At 44.0% G+C, this 26,545-nt stretch overlaps 1 protein-coding gene across 10 annotated transcripts in view; it reads left to right on the top strand.

Moving 5' to 3' along the window:
* abi1a (abl-interactor 1a) overlaps positions 1-26,545 on the top strand; it is a 38,675-nt gene that overhangs the window by 6,613 nt on the left and 5,517 nt on the right. For 3 of the 10 annotated variants that reach the window (XM_062379389.1, XM_062379391.1, XM_062379394.1), the window contains exons 2-8: positions 2,974-3,141; positions 15,880-16,056; positions 19,769-19,783; positions 20,428-20,531; positions 20,989-21,132; positions 24,076-24,176; positions 25,315-25,437. In XM_062379389.1, coding sequence (XP_062235373.1) covers positions 2,974-3,141; positions 15,880-16,056; positions 19,769-19,783; positions 20,428-20,531; positions 20,989-21,132; positions 24,076-24,176; positions 25,315-25,437 — 832 coding nt within the window. The remainder of the gene's footprint in view (positions 1-2,973; positions 3,142-15,879; positions 16,057-19,768; positions 19,784-20,427; positions 20,532-20,988; positions 21,133-24,075; positions 24,177-25,314; positions 25,438-26,545) is intronic. The other 7 variants (XM_062379392.1, XM_062379397.1, XM_062379395.1 and 4 more) reach the window with 3 other exon arrangements.

Genomic DNA, 26,545 nt, shown 5'->3' with positions numbered 1-26,545 from the left:
ATCTGAGGATTTGTGCACATCCGACCTCTGATGCATGAACAAGCAGCGACTCTAAGATGCCACACTGGCAATGCAATCTAGTGTCACATCTGTCCTCCCAGCGCTCGTCACTGACCTCACATCACAGCTCTGTCCGCTGATGCAGTTTGGATCAGTTCATCCAGAAGTACCAAAAAAGATGAATCCGCCATCTGCCATTCAACTAGTGCTGAATCAGTTTATTTCTTCCCCTAAAACGATGTGTCATGCAACAGATTTACAGTTGTATGATTGAAGAGGATGCTAAAGATCAGCTGTAGCCCGTCCCATTCAGTAGATGTCTGTTCATTGCCTCATAGTTGCAGCCCCTGTTTCTTTGGGAGAAGAAATAATGAGAGATGTGGTGTTTGGTTTTAAGGCCTGGTTTTACATTTTTACATCTGTAAACTGGAATGGCACTCAGTCGAGCACAAGGCCCAACGGCCCCCTTAAAGTCAATGACGCTGCACCAAATTGCACTCCTAGATATCAGTCCCCTGAATGTGCCTGCTTCTTGCCATCAAGATCCGTAAGAATTGGTGAGAATCCAATCCTTCTACCAAGGGGCAAAAACAGAACCTCCTTGAGGGAGGTGATTGAACAGGCTTCAATTTTTGTGCAACAGCATCTTGAAGTGGGTGGAAGACAAAGTGTTCACAACTCAACTTCAGAACTGACCCTTTCCCCCCCTATTCATTATGAAACTATGTCTGTTTTGAGTCAAAATGAAACAGAATTCATCTCTTACATCTTGAAATAAAGGGAGCATTCAGGCAAAGTGGCCGATGAGCTCCGATAGTATGGAAATTTACTTATTAGAAAGGGATGAATGGCAGCCATTGAAGAAAATTGAATTGAACAACATCACATGTAGTGCTTTGGATGGAGGAACAGACTACTGTGTATAGATATGTTTGTAAGAACTGCAGACATGTAATCACTGTGCTGTATTGACTGCAGCATTTGAGCACTGAAGCATCTATTTTGCATTCACAGCTCAAAGGTATTGATTAAAAACCATCACATTTGGCAGTTTCTTGATATTGAAATTGTAATATGCATTGCGATATCCACTTTTAGCCCCTAGTGCGAGTCACACACTACTCTGTCCTAAATGGATTTTCCTGTAGAAATAAAATTCTAAGGCCCAACAATGTTTGTGCTTTGTGTTAAATGAACACTGTCTCTGACTTGCAGCCTGATGGTAAAAGTAGGCCAGTGGTTCTGCACAGGCAAGCAAATGTGGCTCAGTAATCTGAAGTCTCATATCCCACCAATAAAACTGCATCCTCCTGCAGAAAAAACTGCCATCATGGATGTGAAGCTCCTTTACCTTGGTTTGTTTTTGTTGTCCTCACACATTCTCCTGCAGCTGTTACACCCTCTCCCACGTCGGGTGTTGCCGTGTCATTAGAAGGTGTCTGCGTGTGCTCACATTCAACAGATGGCCTTTTGCTCCGAGCCCTCTGGAGGAATCTCTCCTCCTTCCTCCCTCCTGAGGCTGTTATCACACAACACATCTGCTGCTCTGATTCCCGCCAAAGAAACAACACCAACACTGTCACCTCCTCACCCGGCCGGAGCTTACCAGCAGAGCTTTTAGCCGTGTGTATCGCTACTGGATTAAATACGTGCTGCCATGGGGGATCAGTAATGAGGCATGCAGTGACATGGTTATTCTCCAACGTCATCCATTCCTCCCATCTTCTGGTGATCAAATGTCTCCTATTTTCCTGGTTTCCAGTCCCCATAGCTTCCATCACCAGTAATCATCTCCTCCACCATCAATCCCATGCCTCTGCAGCCTGTTATCAAACCCCAGTGTCCCCCCCACCGCCCCACCCCCCCAGGCACTGCTCTCTGGACTCTGCTTTGGGAAGAGCCCACCAAGATCAAACAGGGTGGCTCATTTCGTAGCTCGGCTCACGGCCTCAGTCTGTTTGATGTGATGTGAGGTGGCTTCCTACAACGTGTCATTACCACAGTTTGTGTGGTTTGGCCACTTTCTGAACTTACATCATTGAATGCAGTGGAACAGTGTGTGACAGGACTTGTTGTAAAGAACATGTCCTCTGCAGAGTATTTTCATGCTGCTCCGTCAGCCATGACTTAAAATGTGTGTATAATTTATTTCGGAAAAGCTTATATTCAAAGTTAGAAGTCAGTTGCTTAAGTATATTAGCATAGTGGCTAGATGGGGGCCCAGTAAGGCCAAGAAACAAACTGCTTTATTGTTGTTTCCCTAAAAGCTTGTACCTACTTTGTTTATATCGTTATGTACTTTGAATCCCCTGCTAGTTTCAAAAGTATCCTGTTCCACATCTTTAAGATTATCCACTTTATTCTTCCTTATCATGTTATATACGATTATGAGTATAGTCTAGAAACATGTATTTTTTAAGCAAGAAAATGGCTCAATGGTTACGCAATAACTAATATCATTGTTTTAACATCAATTTCTTGAGTAACACAATATCTTGGTATTTAGGAGTTTGCTTGTGTTTTATCTGGAGTGAAGATCAAATATTGAAGCCAAATTAAAAGTCTGCGTTGTTTAGAGCTCTGGATAATTTAACTGTCCAAATGGTCACTGGCAAATGTCTTATTAAAACCGAAATTAGGCATTTTATTGGTGAATACATCAAGAATGTAAAATGATGTCAAGCATTTAGAAGTAAGCCGCTCACTCAGTACCTCTGCTGCAGCAGGAGGTGTTATATCATCCTAAATCCCTCCAGACAGAGCGTAGTATCAGGGGAGAGAGTCGTTTGGGATCAAAGGTCTTGGCTGCTCTATTGGCCAGAATCCACCACAAACCTGACCTGGATCTGCAGCTCAAAGATGGATGAGGCTGTTACATGATAGTAACAGTAATTGGGTTCTTCTCCAACCAGCAGGTTTTTTTTTTCATCTGTTTCTCTTTCCCTCTCTCTAATCCCTTTTTTTTGTGCACAGGCCGAGGACAAGAGGAAAGCTCTGGAGGAGACCAAAGCCTACACCACCCAGTCCCTGGCCAGTGTAGCCTACCAGATCAATGCCTTAGCCAACAATGTGCTGCAGCTGCTGGACATCCAGGCTTCGCAGCTGCGGCGCATGGAGTCCTCCATCAACCACATTTCCCAGGTCAGAGAACGACACACACCACAAACCATACAGCTGTGAAGAATGGTGCCCCACATTTCCCACTTCTCCTCTCACTTTCACACTGACTCGGTTCTTTTCAAACACAGTGCGAGGCCTTCTGTAATATCCATGGTTCCTTTTATTAGCTTCTCACTCTTGTCCCAGTGTGTGGCTGTCTGTGTGTTTGGCCGAATGACTGGTTTTCTGTGTGGCTTTCTAACATGCTACTGTCGACAAAGAAACACACTGCACAACGTCTTTAGTTACCACAAAGTTTGAACACACTCAATTTGTAATTATCAAGGCCTTCACATACTAGACTTGTGTGTGATTAATTCACATTCTCAAACTTGTATCACATCAGCGATGGATATTGGAGCTTCAGTTTTTAATTTTTCAAGGTTTTGCTTCAGACACATCTAACCATGCCAGAATGCATGTTGAAGCAATATTAGTAGTTGTAGATAAGAACAGTTGGATATGTTTATTTGTCAATTTTTTAATATTCTTGTCTTTAGCCATTGGTCCCAGTTATTTTAATCTTTGTAGCCGACTTGAAGCTGGGATCAAGCAACAGGCCACGTTTAAGTCATGATGAGTCACAATAGAGCTCTTGTAGGGTTAACATTCTACTGTGATAAACATCTATAGTGATGCATCAAATAGTTTTGTGGAATAAATCAATCTTTTTTCATTTCCTAACCTTTCCCCTGTGTAGCATGAGGCCTCTGCCATGTGCAGGTAAATCCAACTGCTCATCCAAAGAAGGCATTAAGAGCTCAGACAAATCAAACAGAGAGCTCCAGCCACGTGGCTTCCCATAGATTGGATTCACAAAAACCTGCATCACACAGAAGACACACATGATTGAATCCATCATGAATTGGAAATTATAGTGTAAACAGGATACATTTTTGTAGTTTCTTGTTAATGTGAAAACGCTCTGTGGTGTAATGGTCGTATTGGGTTGAGCTGCTTTGGCTTTGTCTCTTCCTGTCTCTGCTATCTCTGTATTTCCTCTGACACAGCTTCGCCAGAAACTCTTGCAGGCAGCAGCGAAGGTCAGACTTTCAGTCTAATAGAAGGAAAGAGGACTTGTCAGACTTGAGGGCTTGAAAGAGAGAGAGAGAGACCCGGCGAATCAGAGAGAGAGATAGGGACCTGCAGAGGGAAATGGAAGATGGATCATGACAAGCAAAGAAAATGAAAGAGCAGGCATATTTACACTCCTTCAGGTTTTAAGTCAATATCCCGGCAAATAACATTCGGGCGATACCAAGGTCACCATGACGCCGGCGCCTGTCTTAGTCGCGATGACAACCCCTGCAGGCGACACCAGAAAAGCCTTTGAGAGACAGTTAGATATGGGGCTTTACGTCAGGGAGCTTCTTTCCAGTGAATTCCTCGGTTTAACTTATGTTGTTGGACTTCTGTCATGCTATGCGCCTGGGGAAATTCCATTCTTCCTTTATTCCAGCTCATGCTTTATTCCAGCTCATTGTGTATTTTTTGGAGCCATGGTGAAGATGACCTAGATCATGTCAAGTTGGGTCAGCTGGTGGTCATCAGAGACGTGTGCTCCCTCTGCTTTGGTTTAAGGAATGCAGGAAAGTAAATTTAATTCAAATCCTCACCGTAGCTGCTCTGTGGATCCGTCTTGTGTTTTTCTAATTTATCCCTGGGAATTATGAATGATCTTAGCAGCTCTGACTCTTCCATTCACAACGTCTCCATCGCCGTCTCGTTGTTGTTTTATGGATTAGTGTCGGCCCAGGTTCTTATGTGTTTGCCGTAATGAAGCGTATCTCTGTTTTAATAATAAAGAGGCCGGCCTGTCAGCTCTACAGGCTGTGGGCGTGTTTTATTGCTCTCCACTGTCCTGTTCAGAGGTGGATCATAATCGTGTTGCTCTCGCTGCTCATGGACATTAGATTAGCTTCGGCCCTCGAGGACGGCGCTGCATTCTGCTGAATGGACGAGGGAGAGGAAAGTCTGTAGCTTGCGGGGTTCATGTTGTTATTATAACGGAGAGGAAAGGATAGAAAAGTTCTCCCGTGCCAGTTCAAATATGATAAATCCTCCCTAGCATGAATAAACACACTTCAGAATTCACTGGCTAAACATAATCATCTGTAGTCGAATCCTTTTTCAAGTTTCTTGTACCCGTCCATGCCCGAAGCTGGAGATGCCTCAGGATGCAGCTCGCTTACATTCACGTGTCAGTGAGTCAGTGGTGAGACGTCTGTCTGGCGTCAAGGCCGTTTCCATTGGTCTGCCCACACTGACGTGGGGCTCACTCTGGTCAGGGTGTGTCTGCATGGTGGTGGCCGTTCTCCGACTGGAGCTGATGCATCCCACTGGGTTGGGTACAGAGGGTTATGTGCTGTAATACAACACGTCTTGTCTTGTCTTTTGCTTGTGCTGGTAGGAGAGACTGATATTGGGAACAGGGAATTGCTCAGGGACTAACAGGGAACGTATCAGATGCATAATTTGGCTCAGTTATTGGATACGAGAACTTTGATGAATCAATAATTAATCATTTCAACCTCTGTCTGCATTTAAATAACTGTAAAGCTGAAACTAATGATTTATCCTCTTTGTCAAGATATTTTTCTCTTTTTGACTATTGCTAAACTATCGTTGGTTTGGTTGACATCTTCAAATTATTAACAGTGTGAAGTGAAATAAGTATTAATTCTAACCATGGAACAGCTCTAATGATTTACAGACTTTAAATATTGTCATTTGACTTGTTGTGACCAGTTCAACCAGTTCAACCAATCAAGTAACACGATTAACAATACCCAGTAACTAAGTACAATAATATCTTCCTGCCCTTTAACCAGTTAATAATTCATGACCCCACATAGCTTTCTGCTGGCCCCTCGGTGGTGGTGGTGGGGGGGGGGGGGGGGGGGGGGGTCGGTCAAACCCTCATGTTGGACTAATTATTTGAACTTCAATCAAGAGCAGAAATTATTCAGCTTCATTTTCGATGAAGCCTCTAAAATCATTGAATCATAGGTGTTATCATAGAAGTGCATTGAACCATAGTTTAAGATAATATCTTATTGATATTCAGTGGATGTCGTTGTCGAGCTGCCGCCTCGCTGAGCAGCTTCAGTTCATCTTTTTGCGTGTTGCGTCACCGATGCACAGATTTTGGAGTTTGAGCTGTCAGGTGTTTGTTTACGTGTGTCCCCCCCGGCTGTTTGTGTCATTCACAATCCAGAGTCTCTCTTTGCAGCGCTGAGGCGGAAAAGGCCGATGGGAGAATAGAGTGGCTCGCTGGGCTTCCACCTTGCGCTGTGAGTGAAGTGGCTGCTAAGCGGCTGCGAACAGGGGGCGCTTTGTCTGCCCGGCAGAAGAAATGCCTCACATTGAGAACCTCTCTGTGATACCCTCGAATAGAGGAAAGACGGGGGAGAATACTGTTCGTGTGTGTGTGTGTGTGTGTGTGTGTGTGTGTGTGTGTGTGTGTGTGTGTGTGTGTGTGTGTGTGTGTGTGTGTGTGTGTGTGTGTGTGTGTGTGTGTGTGTGTGTGTGTGTGTGTGTGTGTGTGTGTGTGTGTGTGTGTGTGTGTGTGTGTGTGTGTGTGTGTGTGTGTGTGTGTGTGTGTGTGTGTGTGTGTGTGTGTGTGTGTGTGTGCGCACAGCCAGTGTTCATTCTGCAGCTCCTGTGCCCTGATTATGAATGCTCTCCCCCCCCCTCCTTTAAAGAGCTCTGAGGTTTCATGGAGTAGCTGTTTCCTCAAATGATCTGCACCATATAGACCCATTGTTAAAAATAAAAACTAAACTCCGTGGTATAAATGTTCAAACCAGAAATAGTTATCATTGACAAAGCAACAAGAAGCAGTCATTTAGCTGACAGTCAGATTATTGGAGCCTGGGACAGTTTCATTTAGATAGTGATGTCTTGAATGAGACATGGCTGCTGATAATATCCCATACTCTGTTATAACTTTTCAACTCAAGCTGAAATTGTCATCTATAATTCAAACTGTTTGAATAGGCCTGGTATAATAGCACGTGGGGGCCTTTTCTTTGTGGTTATGAAAACAAAACAAAGACCGGGTCATCACTGATAAACTGTTGAGCTGAAAATAGCCAGTGATGTGTTCGCCCTCAGCTACGCTCCCTCACTCTCTGAGCAGTAAATGAAAACCCCCTCAGAGGTTTGTGTGCAGATGTGTGCAGGATCCTTTTTTGAGTGCAATGAAGATCCCCCCCCCCCCCCCCCCTCGTCTTTTCTTAGTAAAGTCGGGCTGGAGCAGTTTATTATGAACAAATGATCAATGTCGGGGAGGAAACACTGAGTCACTCTCAGGCCGCAACTGATCAGTGAAACCTCAAGTGTGGGAGGGGGGGGGATTATCACTCAAGTGGACATGTAGATGTGCTGATGATGTGATAAAACAACTTGTGGGTAAATGGGTGTGGCTGCATTTCACAGTACATCTGTGTGAGTGGCTTAGATCCAGAGCAGGCCAATTGAACCGAGTGACCAGTGACAAAGCTGCACAACAACGGGCTGGATGCAACAAGCAGCTCTCACACGGACACACACACACACACTGCCAGTTTGTTCCCACAGCTGTGTGCTTCACTATGAAGCAATTACTACAATTACACAATATTCTTATCTGATCACAAGAGTCAGCTGGCTGTGTGTGTGTGTGTGTAAAATAGGGATTCAGTTTGTGTTTGTAATCCTAGTCTGTCTGGCACGTGTGAGTTTTTTCTTTTTTCATTCCAGTTCTCATTCCTTGGATGTGCAGCCGCATGCCATAACACTCCAGTGTGTGTATGTGTGTGCGAGAGTGTGTCATCAGTGCTGTGATGAAAACGCACACAAGCAAAGACTGTTGGGGTTGCGTCTGTGTGCTGCAGTGGCGGCTTTTTGACCTCACGTCGAGGAAGAATGGCTCCCATCCAAACAGGAAATGAAGCCTTACAGCTCTGTCTCTCTCTCCCTTTCTCTGTGTGTGTGTGTGTCTGTGTGTGTCTGTGTGTGTGTGTTTGTCCTGTGTGTGCTTACTGCTGATCCCCCTGCTTGCCTGTGTATTTCAGTCTCTCTCTCTCCTGCCTCCCCTGGTGGTCTCTCTCCCACTTGCACGGCTGTGAAACCCACAGTGAGAGTTTGTCAGTGTATTTGTTTTATTCACTGTTGAATATTTACACTTATTCTACACACGTCTTAGTTTTCTCACTGGATTATAGCGACTTGTCATTCCGTGTGGCCGGGACTTTGTGTGGTCTCCTGCCTACAGACAGTTGTTGTTCAAAGACTCATGTTTGGTGTTTGAAAATTCAGTTGCAGTCTCTGTTTACTATATTTTGAATGACTCATGCCTAGAAACAAGAAAAAGAGACATTGTGAAACTGTGAGAAACAAGTTCTGAAAGCTCACGATAATGTTTTCAAATATACAGGTTGGTCCAAATAACCAAAAGATTGTCACTTTCAAATGATTTGAAACCAGGACTGCAACAAATGATTATTTTCACATTTCACTGTTCTCCATTTTCTGAAAAGCCAGAAAATAATCAACTCAAGTCGGATTTATTTATATAACACATCAAAAACAATAGGAGTTGAGCCAATGTGCTTTATAATCCTGACAAAGGAAGGTGACAACACATGAATAAAAGAACCAATGTGCAACTTTGTGATGAAGTGACGACAGGCATCAGATTCATCAAACAGACTCAATCTGATTTTTAAAGCAAGATTAAAAATGCAGCACTTGAGATTAGATTTAAAATTATTTGGGGCAAGACCTGATGCGTATAGTGTGAGAATATTGTCTGCTATAGTTTCCAAAAGACCAATTTAAAGTTTTCACACCTTTCAGTCACAAAAATATCATTAATACATTAAACCTTCACATTTTAGAGACTATATTTTTTTTTGGTACCAAGCTGCAGAAATCAATCTTTATCCCTTAGAATTATTATTCTAATTGTATATTTATTAGGTAATGATTGGTTTTGCCAAGGGAGTGATGAAGGGTTTGTCCAATAACAGCCCCAACACCTAAAAGAAATAAAAGCTCAAAACAGAATGTCCGTTTTACCAAATAGATATTTTGATAATAAACCCACTGTCAAAATCGGACTCTTTGTCCCTCGATCATCTGATTAGTCGTTTGTGAAATCCAGGACTTTTCCCCTTTTAAGGCCGCTGCTGTATTTGCTCCTTGCCACGTCTGTGTGAGTTGAAATACCTCGAATGTGATGTATGGCACAGTCATCACGACTCGGTCCTGCATGAATAGAGTTTAAATAGAGTTGGATAGAGTTGGATTGAGTGATGGTGGTGACTGAGGTTGTTCAGTAAATCATCAGTCCTCCGCTCGGCTGTTACTTCCTCTCCAGCTTCTCCTTCCACGACCTCACCCCAGCATCATCATCATCATCATTTCCACCAGTGCAATCTTTCCCCATCAACAGCGCTCTGCAATCATCACACCTCTGTTCGGCTGATTTTCCCTTTATGAGAATAATCAAAGCAATTATTCAACGGCTCCTCGTAAACACGGCTGATGAGGAAGTTATGTCCGCGGCAGAAGATTTTGCAGCTGTGATTTTACAGTTTGTTATCTCCCTTGTTCTAATTCTGGCTTCCCTCTCAGCTTCTATGTAAACCAGAGCTCAGTCAGAACGCTGCTCTGGCCGCAGCCCAGAGTTAAATTGGCAGAAGTCGGCCGAGGTGTTTCCATATTTGCTGTGTTAGCAAACAAAGCGTTGACCTTGGCATGCAGTCCTGTTTTTTTGCTCTCTGCTGGGAGAGTGGGAGAGAGACAACATTTCAAAGGTTTCACACTTGTCCAGCCGTCCCAACCTCCGCTTCTGGCTCAGCCATGACACACACAGGCTGTTCGATTTACCAGAGGATTCCAGTGTGTGTGGGATGCTAAACAAGAAGCTGCCAAACAGGGATCTCCCCAAGGGGCATTTGACCCCCCCCCCCCCCCCCCCCCCCCCCCCCCCCCCCGCATTCTGGCTTCAAGTGCAAATGGAGGCTCCGACATGATCCGTGTTGCACTAACAGCTCCTAGAAGCTGCCCCACCGAAAGGCCTCCTGACAACTGTTTGCCTCTGCAGATGACGGGCTTCAGTTGTAATGGCTGTAATCACACCGAGAAACAGACCAGACAAAAGAGTTGTTTGCTCCGACAGCCGTTTTGCCTCAGCGCTGAGTCGGGAGTGTTGGATTGCACGGCTCGAAACAGACGAGGCCGGACACGGTCAGAACAAGCAGCTTGAGGAACAGGCATGTGACTGGAGGAGCCCTTTGTGTTGAGATGTAGAACAAGGTGCCCTAGAGCTGTGGTTTCTGGGGGGTTGGGCTTCCCAGTGGGTCACAAGATTGAGCCGAGGGGTCATGGGATGATTTACAGCAAACAAGAAACAGGAAATCATATAAATGGAATGTGTGTGTATATATTTATGCTTAAACAAAACATGTCTTTCTTTCAAGAATATGAACATATGAAAAAAACTAAACCACAACCTCTCAAACAAACTGGAATGTCCCTCAGCAGAGCACATGCCTCCATCAAGGCCGAGCAGTCTCCTTGTATTTAATCAAGCAGCATCAAGCTTTACACAATCTGAGTGAGTTCATTGTTGGTCCATCAAACTCCGAAACTGGAAAATCTGGTTTTAATCAGGAAGTATTTGATCAGAGAAGTCCCTCCCATGTAAAAGCTAGTAGCCAGGAGCATAAATGGAGATTCTGGAGTTAGTTTATTTTCATTTTCTTCTGGCACTAACTGTCTTTTTCAATGACAACCAGAACATCAAAGTGCCATGTTTCAGTTTTTTGCTTTCCGCACAGAAAACTGAAGATGAAATCGCCTCATCTTCGTTTCCCGCGACCAAAGAAAGAAACGCCATTTCCTCCGCCAAGAACCTCAAAACGCTCTGATGCAACACGGCCACAAGATGTCTTAATGATAGAGCTGAGTGATCACAACTCAAGCTTTTTATTGCCCCGCGTTTCCAGATCCCGCAAAAAGCAACGTGTTTAGGGCCACGCTCTGAAAAAGTTATTTCAGGAAATGTAGGAAGTAAGTAGAAGCAGACCAGGCCTGGATGACATAAAGAAGCTTCAGCAGAAAGAAAGCACACTCCAGCACTCGTAGCACTTCATCATAAAACAACCGCTGCAACACACTGAGCATCGCAAATTGTTCAAATCCACTCTCAGGGGTGAGCGGGGGTGGGGGGGGGGGGTACTGGTGAGAGAGAGAGAAGCAGGGCTTTGCAGAGAATGGAAAATATCTCTCTTAAGAAGATTTGTGTCCTCATCAGTCCGTCCTCACCTGCTTGGGGCTCTGACCATCGGGATAAATCCTCTTGCATAGTGAACTTGAGTTTCAAATGTGTTCAACAGACGATGAGCTTCATGGTTTTTATCTCCTTGTAAACCCACAGAACAAGGATGTCCAATTCCTGGACTCCAGTAAAGATGAGCTTATCTCTGCCCTCAGGAATTACGACCTTTTAATAAGAGCCGTGTCGTTTCTCAAAATCAAGTATAATCTTAAAATTGTTCGTGTTCTTGGACAGGGATACCATTTGGAATAAGTATTTTTCAGTGTGTGTGTGTGGTATCTCTCTAAATCTTATAATCATCTGCAGTGGAGCACTGTCATTAACCATTGGCCCATGTGTCTGGCCCAAGTAGCCACACACTGACACCATGGTATTCAGGGTGTGTTTGTCTTGTAATAGGCTTTCCCCTATGTTGCGGGGTAAGCACTCAGTTCAGCCCTACTATGCCTACAGTACATGCTGTGCAGCTTCCCTGTTTGTTTGTGCATAGCTGGCATTTTATTGAGGGAAACATCCAGTGGCCAGTCGGCCAAAGTGCGTGAAAAGCTGTTTTCCTTTCTCTCCGACATGTGCTGAAGTGAAACCGGCTGTTTGAATTCCATATTAAAGACTGCAAATTCTTTCTTTTTTTCTTCTTTTTTGCAGTCGCCGCTTACCTCACTCTTCAAAACAGTGTGTGTTTGTGTGTGTTTCTCTGTTGGAAAGTTACGTTTGCACATGGCTTCGAAAGTCCATCCCTGGCCTTTTGATTGGCTGACCCCCCCCCGAGGGAGAGGCGTCAGGTCAGAGAGGATCAGTGTGGAGAGTGTTCCAGCCCTGCTGCCATAGGTCTGACAATAAGTTGGCTGTGAATGAAAACCTAAAACCTTTACTCCATATATCCAATCAAGAAAGCCTTTATTTGGCAAATTCGGTCAATAAAATAACGACAAATTAAAATACTTGATCATAATGACACGTATATCATGTAAAAATGTAGTGTTGTCATAAATACCGATACTTAAAGTAAGTGAGAGAGATAGAAGTACTTTACAATAAACCTTTGTCTCAGGTTTGTTACTAACTTAAGTTTGTAAATCAGTATAGTCCCTCTTAGATCCAATTAAGTATAGGTTTCTTCCATCCAGAGAATATGGACAAATTTCAATAACAAACTATATCATACATTTAAGGACAGAAAGCCCCTCCCCCGCCGGTGTAGAATTACATTCTTTGCCTCGGAATGTCAGAAAAATAGCCAAACCTGAAACCTGAGACAAAACACATGAAGAAACACTAGATCTTGTGTCATCATCTCTTCCATTAGAGCAATCACTGACCGTCCATGTCGGTAAACACGGCCATGTCTCACCGGGACAAGCATCACTTCTTTAGATTCCTCCGTGTTGAAGTCCAAACATTTATAGTCCTTGATCCTGTCCCCAATTGGGATTTACATGCGTTCCAAGTACTGTCTTAACCGAAATAGCAAAAGTCTGGACTATAAAGAGACTAAATAAATCAGGAAACCGAAAGGCCCTTGTTGCCAACACACCATCTATCAACCGCTGCTCACCCATGCCCTAAAATGGGAAGAACTCGCGAAGTTCAAAGTGATTTCTATGCCTGGACTGTTTTTCTGTCTGGGTACAACGTTTCGATGACGCTGATGCTGTTGGGACGAGTTTAAAAGTATGACCTACTTCCTCAGAATAGTTGTTTAGGTGGGTCCCTCCTCTCTGGGTGTGGAAACAAAGGGATTTAGAAAGCACTTAACTAAAAGGATGTAATAACAAAATCAAGTGGAGGGAAGATAATAAATGCAATAAGTTAAAGAGGATGTCCAATCACGAGAAAGCAGCAAGAATAAGTACTGTGTAAATCCTTTAGTAACTGTGTAGCTGGTTCAGTTTTCTTTCTTGTTCTAGTTGGAATATTTGCACTTAGAGGAAGTGAGAAGACCATTGTTTCCTGTAGCAAAGGGTTTTTGAAAACAGTAAAATGCCGGAAGTGGAACAGGAGGAGAATGCTGCCTCACCCAATGGCAGGCTTAAACCCACATGCCAAGTCTGATGAGTCAGACCAGTAAATCCTAAAATCCTGTTGCCGATGGAGAAGCCAAACACCAGAGCCAAAAGCTGCTCAGTGTTTCTGAGAAACCACTGCAGGCCTCAAACATATGGGTGACAGTGGTTTGAGAACACATGTGAATCATCCACCTTTCAGTTTGGCAACATGTTTTCAGAGTTCTGTCTCTTTCCACCTAACAGTCGGGACCACTGGGAACAGGAAAACACCTTTTAATGCCAGTTTGAAAAAATCACTTGAGGCAGTCAAGGGAAAAAGCCATTGCCAAGAGTGAAGTTCTTCATGAGGTCAGTCGAACAGGGCCTAACCAGAATTGGCTTTACTACGAAGACCTTTTTAATACCTGTCGGACGCATTTAATGTTTCTCGGGTTTTGAATTTAAACCCAATGGTCAACGGTTGTCTGACACCAGCCCGCGCCGTTACTATTTTTCGACAAACAGGAAGGAGATGAGCTCACACATCACATTGCTGTTTCACTTCCCCCTGTTTGCCCGCAGCGCTGGTGTTTGTCCACACTCTGATAGGGGGAGGTTGTTCAGCCAAGACCAGCTGCTTTCCCACTTTAGACACATTTTAACCACAGTTCTCTTGTTTTTCTATTTGTGAATTGTAGTGAAACACTTCCTGTTTTTGCCTGTGAACGCCCACTTCCTTAATGATATCTCAGAACAATGCTCCACGCACCTGACCGAACAAGTCCTCATGTCAGGGTCGTGGTGAGATCTTCCATCAGGATCTCACAGAGTCAATCTTTGAATCCCGCCCCCCCGCATGGAAGCCAAATGGACTGATTAGATTTTGGCCCAGCTGTTTTCCAGATTATTGTGATTTATGACTGTGAAATTTGAGCATTATCTCTGAGCTGCAGGGTCCAGATTTATTAGCTCAAAACCGATCCCAGCAGAGCTCTTACCCACTGGAGTTTTTAGTGCTGCTAAAAATGTCCTGTTTGTACATTGTGTCGTTCACCTCTTTGGGAAGACAATTGTGTTTTTGTATTAAGAGCCTCTTGTTTTCTGGCAGCCCTGCTCAGGTTAAAACCGATGACTGCGTCCAACGCTCTGTCAGTCCTCTTAATCCGAGGAGACACAACGGGGCATTGGAACAGAATGGAGCTTTCCCTTTTCAATTTGAAGTTTCAGAGGGAGCAATTATGTACAAAAAACATTGTCTATTATGAAATATGAATTCCTCTTTTTCTGTCGTTTTGAACAAACCATGCTTTAATGAATCTGACACATGAACTGTGAAAGCAGTTCGAGGACTCAGCTCTCAGGTCTTGACCGCACAGTTTGACTGCTTATAAGCCGTCCAGAGTGTTATTGGAGCCCTTGACTGTGGGTTGAGTGACACTTGGAGACTAAGTCGCCCATACAGTGGAACAGTGCAGCGTAAAAAGACAGATCTCGGTCCAGCTCCAGATCCCTGTGATATGAAAGGAGTCCTCTGTTGGCGCTGGTCACTCACTCACCCCCCCCCCCCCCCCCCCCCCCCCAGACATTGCAGTCTTTCATCTCTCAGAGGAAGGGCAGCTGCCCCTGAGCTCGGATGGAGTGAGGAATCGAAGCAGGGGATGTAAATGCAGTGGTTTGTGGGACATTCTAACGTGATGGTCAATGTGTAGGAGCCGTATCGACTGTCATGGCTTGGAGGTGAAAAATGTAGTGACTAGCAGGAAATTACCGAAACCGTCTCTGGTCTCTTTATGTCAAATGTGAGCTTCAGCTCTGAGGAATTTAATAAATCTCTGTGTCTGTTTTTTTTTTTACTAAACAAAAGCAAAGTCACATCATTTGATAATGGAAATAATGATTTGGTTCAGAGCTACACTTATAACTCAGTTGGGCAGATATATTTGAGTATATCAGTTACTCCATTGATTAAGCATGATACAGAATCAGTGACACTACAAGAAGAACTGTCAGCTTTAGGGTTGTTTACAGCACTATTGTTTCTCACTCTCACTCAATCTTACTGTACATCCTCATGTTTTTGTTTATTTTACCCTTGATTAGCTGAAATAACTTGTTTCATGTAGATTTTGGGTCCCGGCCTCATTCATATCAGCTGAAAATGCCTTGCTCATGATTCTGTCCAGGATCTGCTTTGCACCGCGATCGATAATTATTAGTCTGCACTCGCTGCTGTAAAAAGATTAAGACCCCAGTGATGAAAAGCACAACCTCATGATTTAATTAAACCTTCTCAAGCTGCTGCTTGACAAGTTCATTTGGCCCCAGAGGTCCCTGTTGGACAGGACGTCTCTTGTGTTCCCTTCTGTTGCATCAATCACAACCCCTTCTGTCCTCGCTCATTCACAGACCGTGGACATCCACAAAGAGAAGGTGGCCAGGCGGGAGATCGGGATCCTGACCACCAACAAGAACACGGCGAGGACTCACAAGATCATAGCACCGGCTAATATGGAGCGGCCAGTCAGGTACATCAGGAAGCCCCTTGACTACAATGTACTGGACGATGTCGGCCATGGTGTCAAGGTGAGAAGGTTCCTCCTGTTTTTGTTCTCTAATAATTGAATCTCCTCTTCTATTCTTTCACCTTGTCGATTTACGATATCTAATGTTCTACCCTCCTCCAGCTCTGTCTTGCCCCAGGGATTCATATCCCCCCCCCCCCCCCACTCCTCTCTCTCTCCCACTTTGACTTGTTTTCTCGCTCCATCTCTCGTGCTTTCTCTTTCATCTTCAGAAAGAACCCCCTTTCTGACCCTACAGGAATACGTTGCAGCGTGGGTTGGTGGGAATGGGGGTGGGGGGAGGTTGGAGATGATAAACGAAAGGGAAAAAAGAAGAAGCGATTACATCATGTAGCTTTCAGAAACCCTCTCTATTCTTGGAGCGTTGTGAAAGATGTTAAGACGTTTTTAAAGGCACTTAGGCTCCGTCCATTCTCGTAATCCTGTTCTCTGAAGTATCTCCAAACCTTAACAGAGGAATCATGTTGTTACAATTGGATTTGTAGTTTATTTTCACATCTGAAAGGCCGATCAAAAGCGGATTTTGATGTGATGATCCAATGGTGATGTTTTCTCCTGCCTCGCTGCCATTAGGGGCTCACTTTAGAGGTCACCGGGTCAGCCTGACAGTGGTGGTAGTGACATAATTTCCTGATGGCCGCAGGCATTTTTTGCGATCTCCATCCTCTCCCCCTGAGCTGCCTCGGCTCCATCAATCAGCCAATCAATTGCATCTGTCAGACAGATTGGATTAGAGCCCCGCCATTACCATCCAGAAGTGTTACAGGCATTGATGAGGCCGGATAGAAGCCATTGTGCCTCTCAATCTATTGTGTAGGGAATTCCTTGAACCGGTTCCCTCATGGTGAAATAGTGTGATGCATTTCCTTTCCCCACCACGGACACCAGATTTGTACATTTTATTATCAACATTTTGTACTTAAAACTCTATAAAGACATTATTTTATTGTATTTAATAAACAATTCTTAATAAAGCAAGAGTTCAACACTTTCAGAAATGCACTAATAAATGTCCTTTTCAAGAGTGAGATAGGTAAAAACATTTGTTTCTCTGATATACAAGTTGCTGGAGCTCAAAAGCTATTAGCATAGCCTACCTTAACATACTTAAATATATGAGATATCTGTGGTTTATTTGTTTCTAAATCCTAAATCCACCCAACAGCGCCTCTATAAATCCATGTGGATAAGCAGAAGGTAAAATGAGGAACTGTAATTCAGGTAAATAATCCAGAATCGTGATTCCTGTGTCAAATTGAATACAGAGCTTCCCGGATGTGGTGTCAAACGAGTGAAATCTCTGGAGCTCCACGGCTGCTCAGAGTCTGTTTGATGCGTCTTTTTTAAGAACACGAGGTATCACTCTGCTCCTAATCTCAGTGGATTTTCTCCAGCGTTTATATTTGTCAGTGAGCACACACACACACACACACAGACACACACACACACAGACACACACACAGAAGCCCCTGACGCAGACCCACATCACTCACATCCTATCACATGCATGTCAAAGCCCAAAGAGCAAATCGATGTTCAACGTCAATACTCCATATTTATTCACATACTACGCTGTGATGGCTCCGGTCAGAAGCCCTGGCCTGTATGGAATATCTATAGTCATGGTTTAGTTACTGACCAGAATCAATAATTTAATGGGAGTCTAAATCAAGGAGACTGGCTCCAGTTAACTGTGAAGCTTGCTGCCAGCACATGCTTGTATTGGGCTGAACTGGTTTTACAGCCTTGTGCAGTGTTTGTGTAGTTAAACACCACAATGTGAGCAGCAGTAATAAAGAGAGTAAACACCATGTAGCCCCTGGCATGCATTATTTAATAGGAGCTGTTCTCAGATCTGAATTGAGAGGAATCAGAAGGTGAAATTCATCCAGTTACGTAATCTGATTCTTCTCTGCAGTCGTTATTATAATGTAAATATATCAGCCGGCCACATCTGGAATCTCGCTGCCGACAGATCAGGCTGTTTCTCACAAGGTGTACTGACAGTGACATGAGGCTTTTTAGCATTAATACGAGAGATGAGATTTATTCTTCCAGTCAGCTGATGCCTCATCTCGTCAGTGGGGCTTTCAGGAACCCAGGTGATGTCAGGGGTTTGATGGTAGATCTCGCTCCGTGGATATTGTGTGTTGTGTCAGGTGTGAGTTTGAGAGATTGACTTTCGTTGGGTTATCCTCATGCTACAGGGGATAACAAACTACAGAAATAGGAAATGATCGATTCGTTCTGACACTGTGCAAAGGAATGCTGATGCTGATTTCAATGATATCTAATTAACTAATTAACAGGAACGCCTGTCACATAGTTTAGAAGATGATTGTAAAGCCACCAAGTCGAGTTCCGAATTGGAAATATCAGATTTTATGTTCCTCGAAATCTAAAACACAAGATAATGACATCACATCAAAGACTGTTATGTATTTAGCACAAATTAGAACAACCAGTAACTACGTGTTTCGAATTTATTTTAGATATTTTTCCCCCTGGTGAAAAATAATAATTCAGGATGTGTTCATTTCCATTTATACTGAAGATTAACGACGGTCATGTTTTAACCCTCTGCTTCACATGAGAAGTCTCTTTGGACCTGACAGTAACCTGTTTGTTCACAATTCAACTTGGACGTTGCTAAAGCATTTCCACGCTGACGCTCCGGTTTGTGGAGCGAAACAGAGACACAGCCGCTGCCAGGAAGATAAGGGAGGGCTGGAGCATTTCCAGTGTGACCTAGATTGTGGATTGAATCCCGTCTAGTGCCGATAACAAAGGGAGTCCGGGAAATTTGGACAGAAAATGCACTCAGCTACTCTGAAGGTGTTTTGTTAAAAGGCGCAGAGGTGACTTTATATTGACCTGAACAGTGAATTTAGCTTTTGGTTTCATTCTCTCTCTCTCTCTATCTATCTCTCTCTCTCTCTCTCTCTCTCTCTCTCTCTCTCTCTCTCTCTCTCTCTCTCTCTCTCTCTCTCTCTCTCTCTCTCTCTCTATCTCTCTATCTCTCTCTCTCTCTCTGTCTCTCTCTCTCTCTCTCTCTCTCTCTCTCTCTCTCTCTCTCTCTCTCTCTCTTTCCTGGTGTTTTGATGCTACAATGCTTTCTGCAAAGTCCATTGGGGACGTTGCATTATAGATGAGCCACTTGACTCTGCAGTTGTCATACTGCAGATTAACCCAACTGCTAAGTTGGCTTTATATTCTCTTTTGACACCGGCCCACACAAGCACCAGGCTTTTTGTATTGCTGCCAGAACTGAAATCATATGGCAAAAGATAAATAATCTAAACATCAAATGAGTACAAATTTACTCAGTAGCCTTCAGAGGCGGATTCATGTTTTTATAAAGGCAAAGGTCTTAAAAACAGACTCCCTCAGAATCCCTGTAGAGATAATTCCACTTGTGCACAATAGCTCTTCCCTCAGATCCCAGTGATTTCCTTCCAGTCTGACTCGGCCCCGGGTGTGGTTCCGTTGGTCGGAGTAACGGCTGCAGCAGTCGAAGCCACAGTGTTCTTCTCTGCCGACCTGCCCAGCTCTTGCTTAATGTTTACCCAGTGTAAATACAGTGTGGGATCGTTTTTCTGCTGCTCCCTTGTACTTTGACCTCCACTGATTCGTTCAGACATGGCCGTTTTGACATGCCCTCTTTCTGTCTCCCTCTCTCTCCTTTTTCTCCTCTCCCCATTGCCCACACTAAGTGGTTAAAAGCCAAGGTAAGTCCGGTTTGTCACATGACCCATTTTTCTGTAATGTATTATTGATAGATGCCAGTAAAACCCATGTGATTATTGTCGCCATTTCCCACCTTAGTTCCCATTAACCGACTCGTAGTCCTTTTAGTGAAAGAACCCACACACTCTAAGGAGTTGTAACAGCCTCCCTGTCAGTTCCCCTCTGTGTACATGGTGTCATCTAATTTATGTGTTGTCCATAAGTGTTCTGTATTTCATTTAGAATGTTTATAGGCTTCCCAGACGGCTCGTATATGTTCTTAATGAGGTATAAACATCATGGAATATACAATAATGCAAATCCAGATTGCTTCTGAAGCTTTCGTGGTTACATGCTGGATGCATATGTTTTGCAAGACACCTCATTGTAATATGCTAGAGGTTTTTAACCCTAAAGATGGCTGCTATCCACCAGTGTCACTATAGACTATGAGTTTAAACTGAAATCATGATGTTGGTCCCATGTCCCATCTGCTAACATGGAGGCGGCTGGGTTTATGACCCAAAGGAGTTGTTATCTGGGCAGCCTGTAACATGTGATTCTCGTCATACGTGTCATCCTCTTTCACGCATCTCAAGTGATTAGTCTGTTTGAATAAAAAACCTTTTCTTCCTTTAAACCACAGCAACATGGAAACAATCAGGCAGTCAGAGGAGGAACACTATCGAGGACCAACCCGCCGACGCAGAAGCCGCCGAGTCCGCCCATGTCAGGGCGCGGCACGATCGGGTAAGACTTCCATTTTAGTGACCGAGCAAGAAAAAACTATTCCTGTAATTATCAAATAATTAATGGAAAAAAAGACAAAAGACACTTTAGGGGGTAATGTTTGAGTGAGGATAGTGAAGAAGCATTTCCCACTGAGCTTAGAGGCGTGATGTGACTTTGTGGTTTGAAAAACCTTCTGGTAGTGTCTGGGAACTTACCTGAACTTCAATCTGATAATGTGAGCTGCGTTTCACGCCATGACAGTGATCATCTGATGCACAGCAGCAGTCTGTGACACTAATCTCATATTAATTCCAAGAGTAAACTCCTGTCTGTGGCTCCCAGCATCCAGCTGTGTAAACTGATGGGATTTGTGACGCTCCAGTGAATTCTCCCTCGTAGTCGTGACAGTTGGATTTACAGACAATTAGCATAATTGTTCTTTTTTGATTTGCGTTTTGTTTTCCATCCGCTGCAGCCGCAACACGTCCTACAAGACCCTGGAGCCGGTGAAGCCGCCCACAGTGCCCAACGACTACATGACCAGCCCTGCCCGAATAGGCGGCCAGCAGCACAGCCCCGGGCGCACGGCGTCGCTCAACCAGAGGCAACGCACACACAGGTAGACAAAAAAGAAAACCCACAGTCAATCACACAAAAGCCTCTCGCTGTTTTCCCCTTTTTTACAGCTGTAAATTCACTGCCGCACAATGCTCAGATAGACCACAGCACCGAGTGAAGAAACACAGGCACCTCATTCATTTTAATGAGATCACTGCATTGTCGCCTCAGAGGGCAAAGAAACGCAGCCTCATCCGGCAGAAAGAGGAAAGAACCGGCTCGATATTTGTCCTTAAAATCAATGATTGTGAAGGCACAACGTCAGCCAGCATCCAGCACTGCACCAGCCACACAAATACTCTAAAGACGCTAGAGTTCAGAACATGAAGGGATTGTCACTGTCAGAGCTTTCCACAGCTTATCAGATATATTGATCTTAAATCAAACCAGTTCTCCTGGATTTGATTTCATCATCTCACTGTAACATTTAATAAACATGTCTCAACTGCACGGCGACCTGAAGTCATTACACAAGTCTTTTGTAACCTAATGATATCCAGTTTAAAGTAATGTAGACAAAAGTATCCAAGTTAATAACCCAGACTATAACTGAGCTACTAGTAGAATCCTCCTACAGCAAAGTTTACCTCTCTAAAGATACTTTAAGTCCAGATACATTAAAAGTTTTAAATAAAGTATTAATCTTGTAATTAATCTAATGAGGATATAAAAGTGAGCAGATAATATGGAGTCTGGCTTGGCCTCATAATCCAAATTATTATGTGGATGTGAGTGGAATTATTATACCAACTGCACTTTATAATTGAACATTGAATATGCGTGTAGTGTTTCAATAATGTAAAAAAAAAGCTGGAAGATGACTCAGTGCTGGAAACACTTCTCTAAACTCTTAGTTAATGCCTCTTATCTCCTCTCCTGCACCACATCCAGAGTTTGTCTGACAAGGCTCAGGGAGTTTCTCACTGCTGCTTGAGTCACTGATATTAATATCTGTACAAGCACCTGATGTAAAGAGCTGTTTCTCCAAAAAAAAACAAACTCTAAAGTCAACTCCAGCATTTAAAGACAACTCGCACTCGGCTCTTGAGGTTTGTTCCGCCCCAAAAAAGAATTCTCCACGTTCTTAAAGCAAAGAGCTTTCGTCAAACGTGAGTTACGAGTGAGTGAAGTCGCCTCATTTGCTAAAGAGCTTATTATGCTGACTGTGATGCTCATAAATATTACATAACTTTCCTCAGTATGTTTGCAAGAAGCTGCTCATTCACACGGGAGGCTTCTCTCGGTGCCGTTCCTGGTTTATCAATTAAAACCAAACTCCAGGTCTTTGTGTTGTTGTCGCTTCGCAGCCTTAAAACAAAACGCAGCCTGTCACACAAACAGCATCACTGCTACTCATCCGTGCTCTGAAGCCGCTCTAATGTCCCTTTAACACACCGGTGCCCTCCTCAGAGTCAGACTGCTCCTGCCCTGCTGCAGCTGATTCTGCTGTGGCATCACTATTTGATTATACACTTGGCCGTGCTTATTCAGCTCATCAGTCTCTGCCATCCTCGATTGAGGCTTAAATTCAATAACAGTGTCTCTGTGTTCCAGCTGCTCCATGCCTTATTGTTTTGATCTAATATCTTTCTGTGGGAGAGGTATCACTGTCATTGTCTTTAGAGCACGAGCTCACTGCAGCGTCCTGGTAATAGAATCTGTTCTAATCCGCTTTGTGTGAGGGTTGAATTCCTGCCTCAAACATCCTCTTTTCCTTCTTAGGTCAAGTCAGAACATTTCTAAGCACATTGGACTTTTTTATTTTGTAACACATTTCGTTTTTTGCTTTTACCTTGACCTTTTTAACAGAGAATGTACTTATTAGCTCCAAACTTTATTTTAAGTCTACCTGTTTGTTACAGACTCACAGGTTGATTTTATAAACAACTTCCTGAGAGATGGAACTGGAGCTTCTTTTATTCCACAGCGAAGCAAAAGCTGTGAAAGTTCATCAAGGGATTAGAATGGATCAAACCAAAACATGCAGGAGGGGGTTGAATTAAGACGTTGCACCATGATATTGTTTGGCCTTTATCCCAAAAGATACTTCGCCTCCATCGCCACCAACATCCTTCAGAGGGGTGACCCCTGCTGTGTGTGCCTGGAGAGCCCCGGGGCTCCACTGACATGGATCATAGAGGAGAAGGGAGGAGAGGGGGATGATGGGAAGGGGATAAAGAGATGTGGAGGAGAGGAGGGTGGGGGGAGCGCGGGTTCAGTGGGATGGAAGGAATCAAGGGAGACGGGGGTGAGGGGTTTGGGAGACCAACGGGGGAATCACTTTACAGCCGATGAGGAGATAAGAGGACGAGGTCGAGGCTCGGTGAGGGGTGAGAGGAAGGCAGGAGGATCAATGGAAGAGCAGGGATGAAAGAGGCAGAAGAGAGGAGAGGTGGGGCCGGAGCGTAAATGAGGATCCAGGCCAGAGAGAGAGAGAGAGAGAGAGCGGGAGGTGTGGGGGGGGGGGGATTAAGTCACCAGGCCATTGATCTACAAGCCCCCGGATCAAACACAGGGTGAACAGCGCTCACACAGGCCACTGACACATGGAACATCCACATGTTCTTCATCCTCATTGGGTCGTATGGACTGAATCCAAGATTTCTAATGTGTTTAATAATTAATGTCAAGGCGATGGATTTGCTTCCATAGAATTTTGTATGACAATGTTTTGGATCTGCAGTTATAAGCATGTGGTGAATAGATATTTATTATACATTCTGTTCCTGTCACTTTCAAATAATTCAAACATGAATATATGATTTTTAGGGGATCAATGATTGACTTGTCATAGCTGCAGTAATATCGAGAATATGTGAGAAAAACTGTCTTATCCTCGAAGTAGGACAGGAACTCTGATGCAGTGGAGTCAATGCGTCTGTAGTTTTACCTCTGAGCAGGTTTGCCCTAAATAAAACGATGTCCTCTTTCTCTCCTCCGTCAGTGGAAGCAGCGGGGGCAGCAGCAGCAGGGAGAACAGCGGCAGCAGCGGGGTTGGCATTCCCATTGCCGTGCCTACACCCTCCATTCCCAGTTCTGGACCAGGTGAGCGTTGATAACAGCCACTGTGTTTCTCTCTTCCTACTCATATGAGGTCGGCACAGGATTGTTGCTCAAACAGCTTCAGGCATTTTGAAAAGCCTGCAATAAAAGACCTGCCCCTCCCTGACGCACACAGCCACAGAAATTAGGTTTTGGAGTTTTTTTTTATTATCCTTTCCCAGGCTCCAAACAAAAAAATCATGATGAGAGAAATATCCTGAAAGTAAAACCAGTTTTTTTCCCCTCAGAAACTCATATCAGTCAAATTCTGGTAGCTTCGACCTGATGTGGATGAGATAACACTCTTTAAACACTGACAGGCAGTAATGACAACATGGGTCCGTGCTGTTTGCACAATGCACATACCTGTGTAGGCCTGAGCCTGTGCATCAAGTAACATCACATACTGCAGCTACACATGTACCACGTTGTACCTTTCAATCCAAAGTGCACGTCTGTGTCGACCTTCATAAAAGAACAAGATATTACTTTTTAAAAAATGCACTTAAATCTGGAGCACCGGTGTTTATTTATTTAATAATACAATATGCATGGCTATATGTACGAACGGCCTCCACTGCGGGACGAGGTGTAAATTTAATGGTGTATTTGCAGATTGTAAGACGACTCGACACAAAGCCTATGTTTACCAGACAGGGATTATGTCCCGGCCCATTGTGTTCTAAGCACAGCTGATTCTCTATCCTACTGTGTAAATAGGCCAAGCTGTGTTAGGTCTGCTGCTTTACAGTGGAATAGTAAGACGCACACACACACACACACACGCACACGCACACGCACACGCACACACACACACACACACACACACACGCTGCAACACATATCACTGCATTACACACATGCCGGTGCAGTGAGGAAATGCTTTAGTTTGTGTGAGCAGCTTTGCCTCAGTAACAAGGAGCAGAGCTGCAACACTTGGAGACTCACAACCGGCTCTCCATTACAAGCCGGTTGCCATGGAAACACTGGATTCATACCACAGTGAAGTGTGTCAGAGTGGAAGTGCCCCCCCGAGCCCTGGAGGGTTCTCCAGTAGAGCGATGTTATGTAACCGTGTAGAGGTGCGGCTGGTGGTCGGCCGAGCTTCAGTATCAATCTAATGTAAACACACTCCTTCCAGTCCCGCCCATGTTCGCTCCTCCCCCACCTCCTCCTCCTCCTCCTGCTCCTCCCATGGCCGGGTTCGGCCCCCCAGCACCTCCTCCAACACCACCACCACCACCACCACTACCAGCAGCCATAGGTGAGACTCCTGGAAACCTCGAGGCCGCTCCCGTCGTCTCTGCTGCTTGGCGGGTGGAGAAATCAGCACGTCTGTTCTGATCTGCTCATGGTGGAGAGGGCTCGAATGAGGGGGGTGTGGGTAATGATGGGGGGGCTCTGTTTGTACGCACTGCAAGAAAATCTCATCTGGAGGAAAGAAAAGTTTTATCTTTGACTGTAGAAAAAAAAAAGATGGATGACGTGTCTCTAGTTAATCCTGTTTTACAAAATAATTACAATAATAATTAGATAAACAATCAAAACTATATTTAAACAAACTTGATAAGAACTAAACCTGAAATGACAGAACCTATGTTCAAGAAAATTTGATTTAACGTTTAATTTGACTTTTTTGTTGAACTTTGATTTATGACATTTATGGGTGGTGTGTGCTAGGGGGTAGAGTGGTCGTCCTCGAACAAGAAGGTTGCCGGTTCAAACCCCACTCTGCCCATCTGCATGCCAAGTGTCCTTGGCAAGAAACTGAACCCCTGAATCGCCCCTCATAAATATTGAGTGTACTAAATTATAAGTCGCTTTGGACAAAAGTGTCAGCCAAATGACATGTATTAATGTAATGTAATGACCTATACTGCAGCCAACCACCAGGGAGCGCTAAAGATGTTTTGGCTTCACTTTCATGGAGCCGTCCTGTCGTCCATCTTTATTTACAGTCAATGGTAAAAACGACTTACTCCGGTTAAAGCAGCACTTTAAATTAATAAGTAGACACAATTCCTAAAAGTATTAATTAAGTAATGAAAAAACCTGTTTGCTTGTTTGGCAAATGCATATAAATTAAATAAAATAACATTATTAATGTTATTTTCTCAGCCAATGAACTCGTCGACATGAACTCCTCAGCTGAGACTTCCTGGTTGTTCGGCTCTGTGGCGTCTTGCAGTGTGAACAAACTGTCTCAATGCTCCTGGCCCAGTCAAACTATTCTGTGGTCACTATAAAGAAATCTTTTGCTTTCGTTTGTTATTTCCTTATCTTCAGTTGTGGTGGTGGTGAACTTAATTCTTCATTTGTCTTATATCATATAATAATGAAGTCTCATATCACCTAATCACTGCCTGCAGAAC

The sequence above is a fragment of the Platichthys flesus genome, chromosome 21 (genome assembly GCF_949316205.1).
Source record: "Platichthys flesus chromosome 21, fPlaFle2.1, whole genome shotgun sequence".
NCBI classification, from domain to species: Eukaryota; Metazoa; Chordata; class Actinopteri; order Pleuronectiformes; family Pleuronectidae; genus Platichthys; species Platichthys flesus.
The sequence above is the reverse complement of the archived record's forward strand: the minus strand, read 5'-3'. Positions and strand labels throughout refer to the sequence as shown.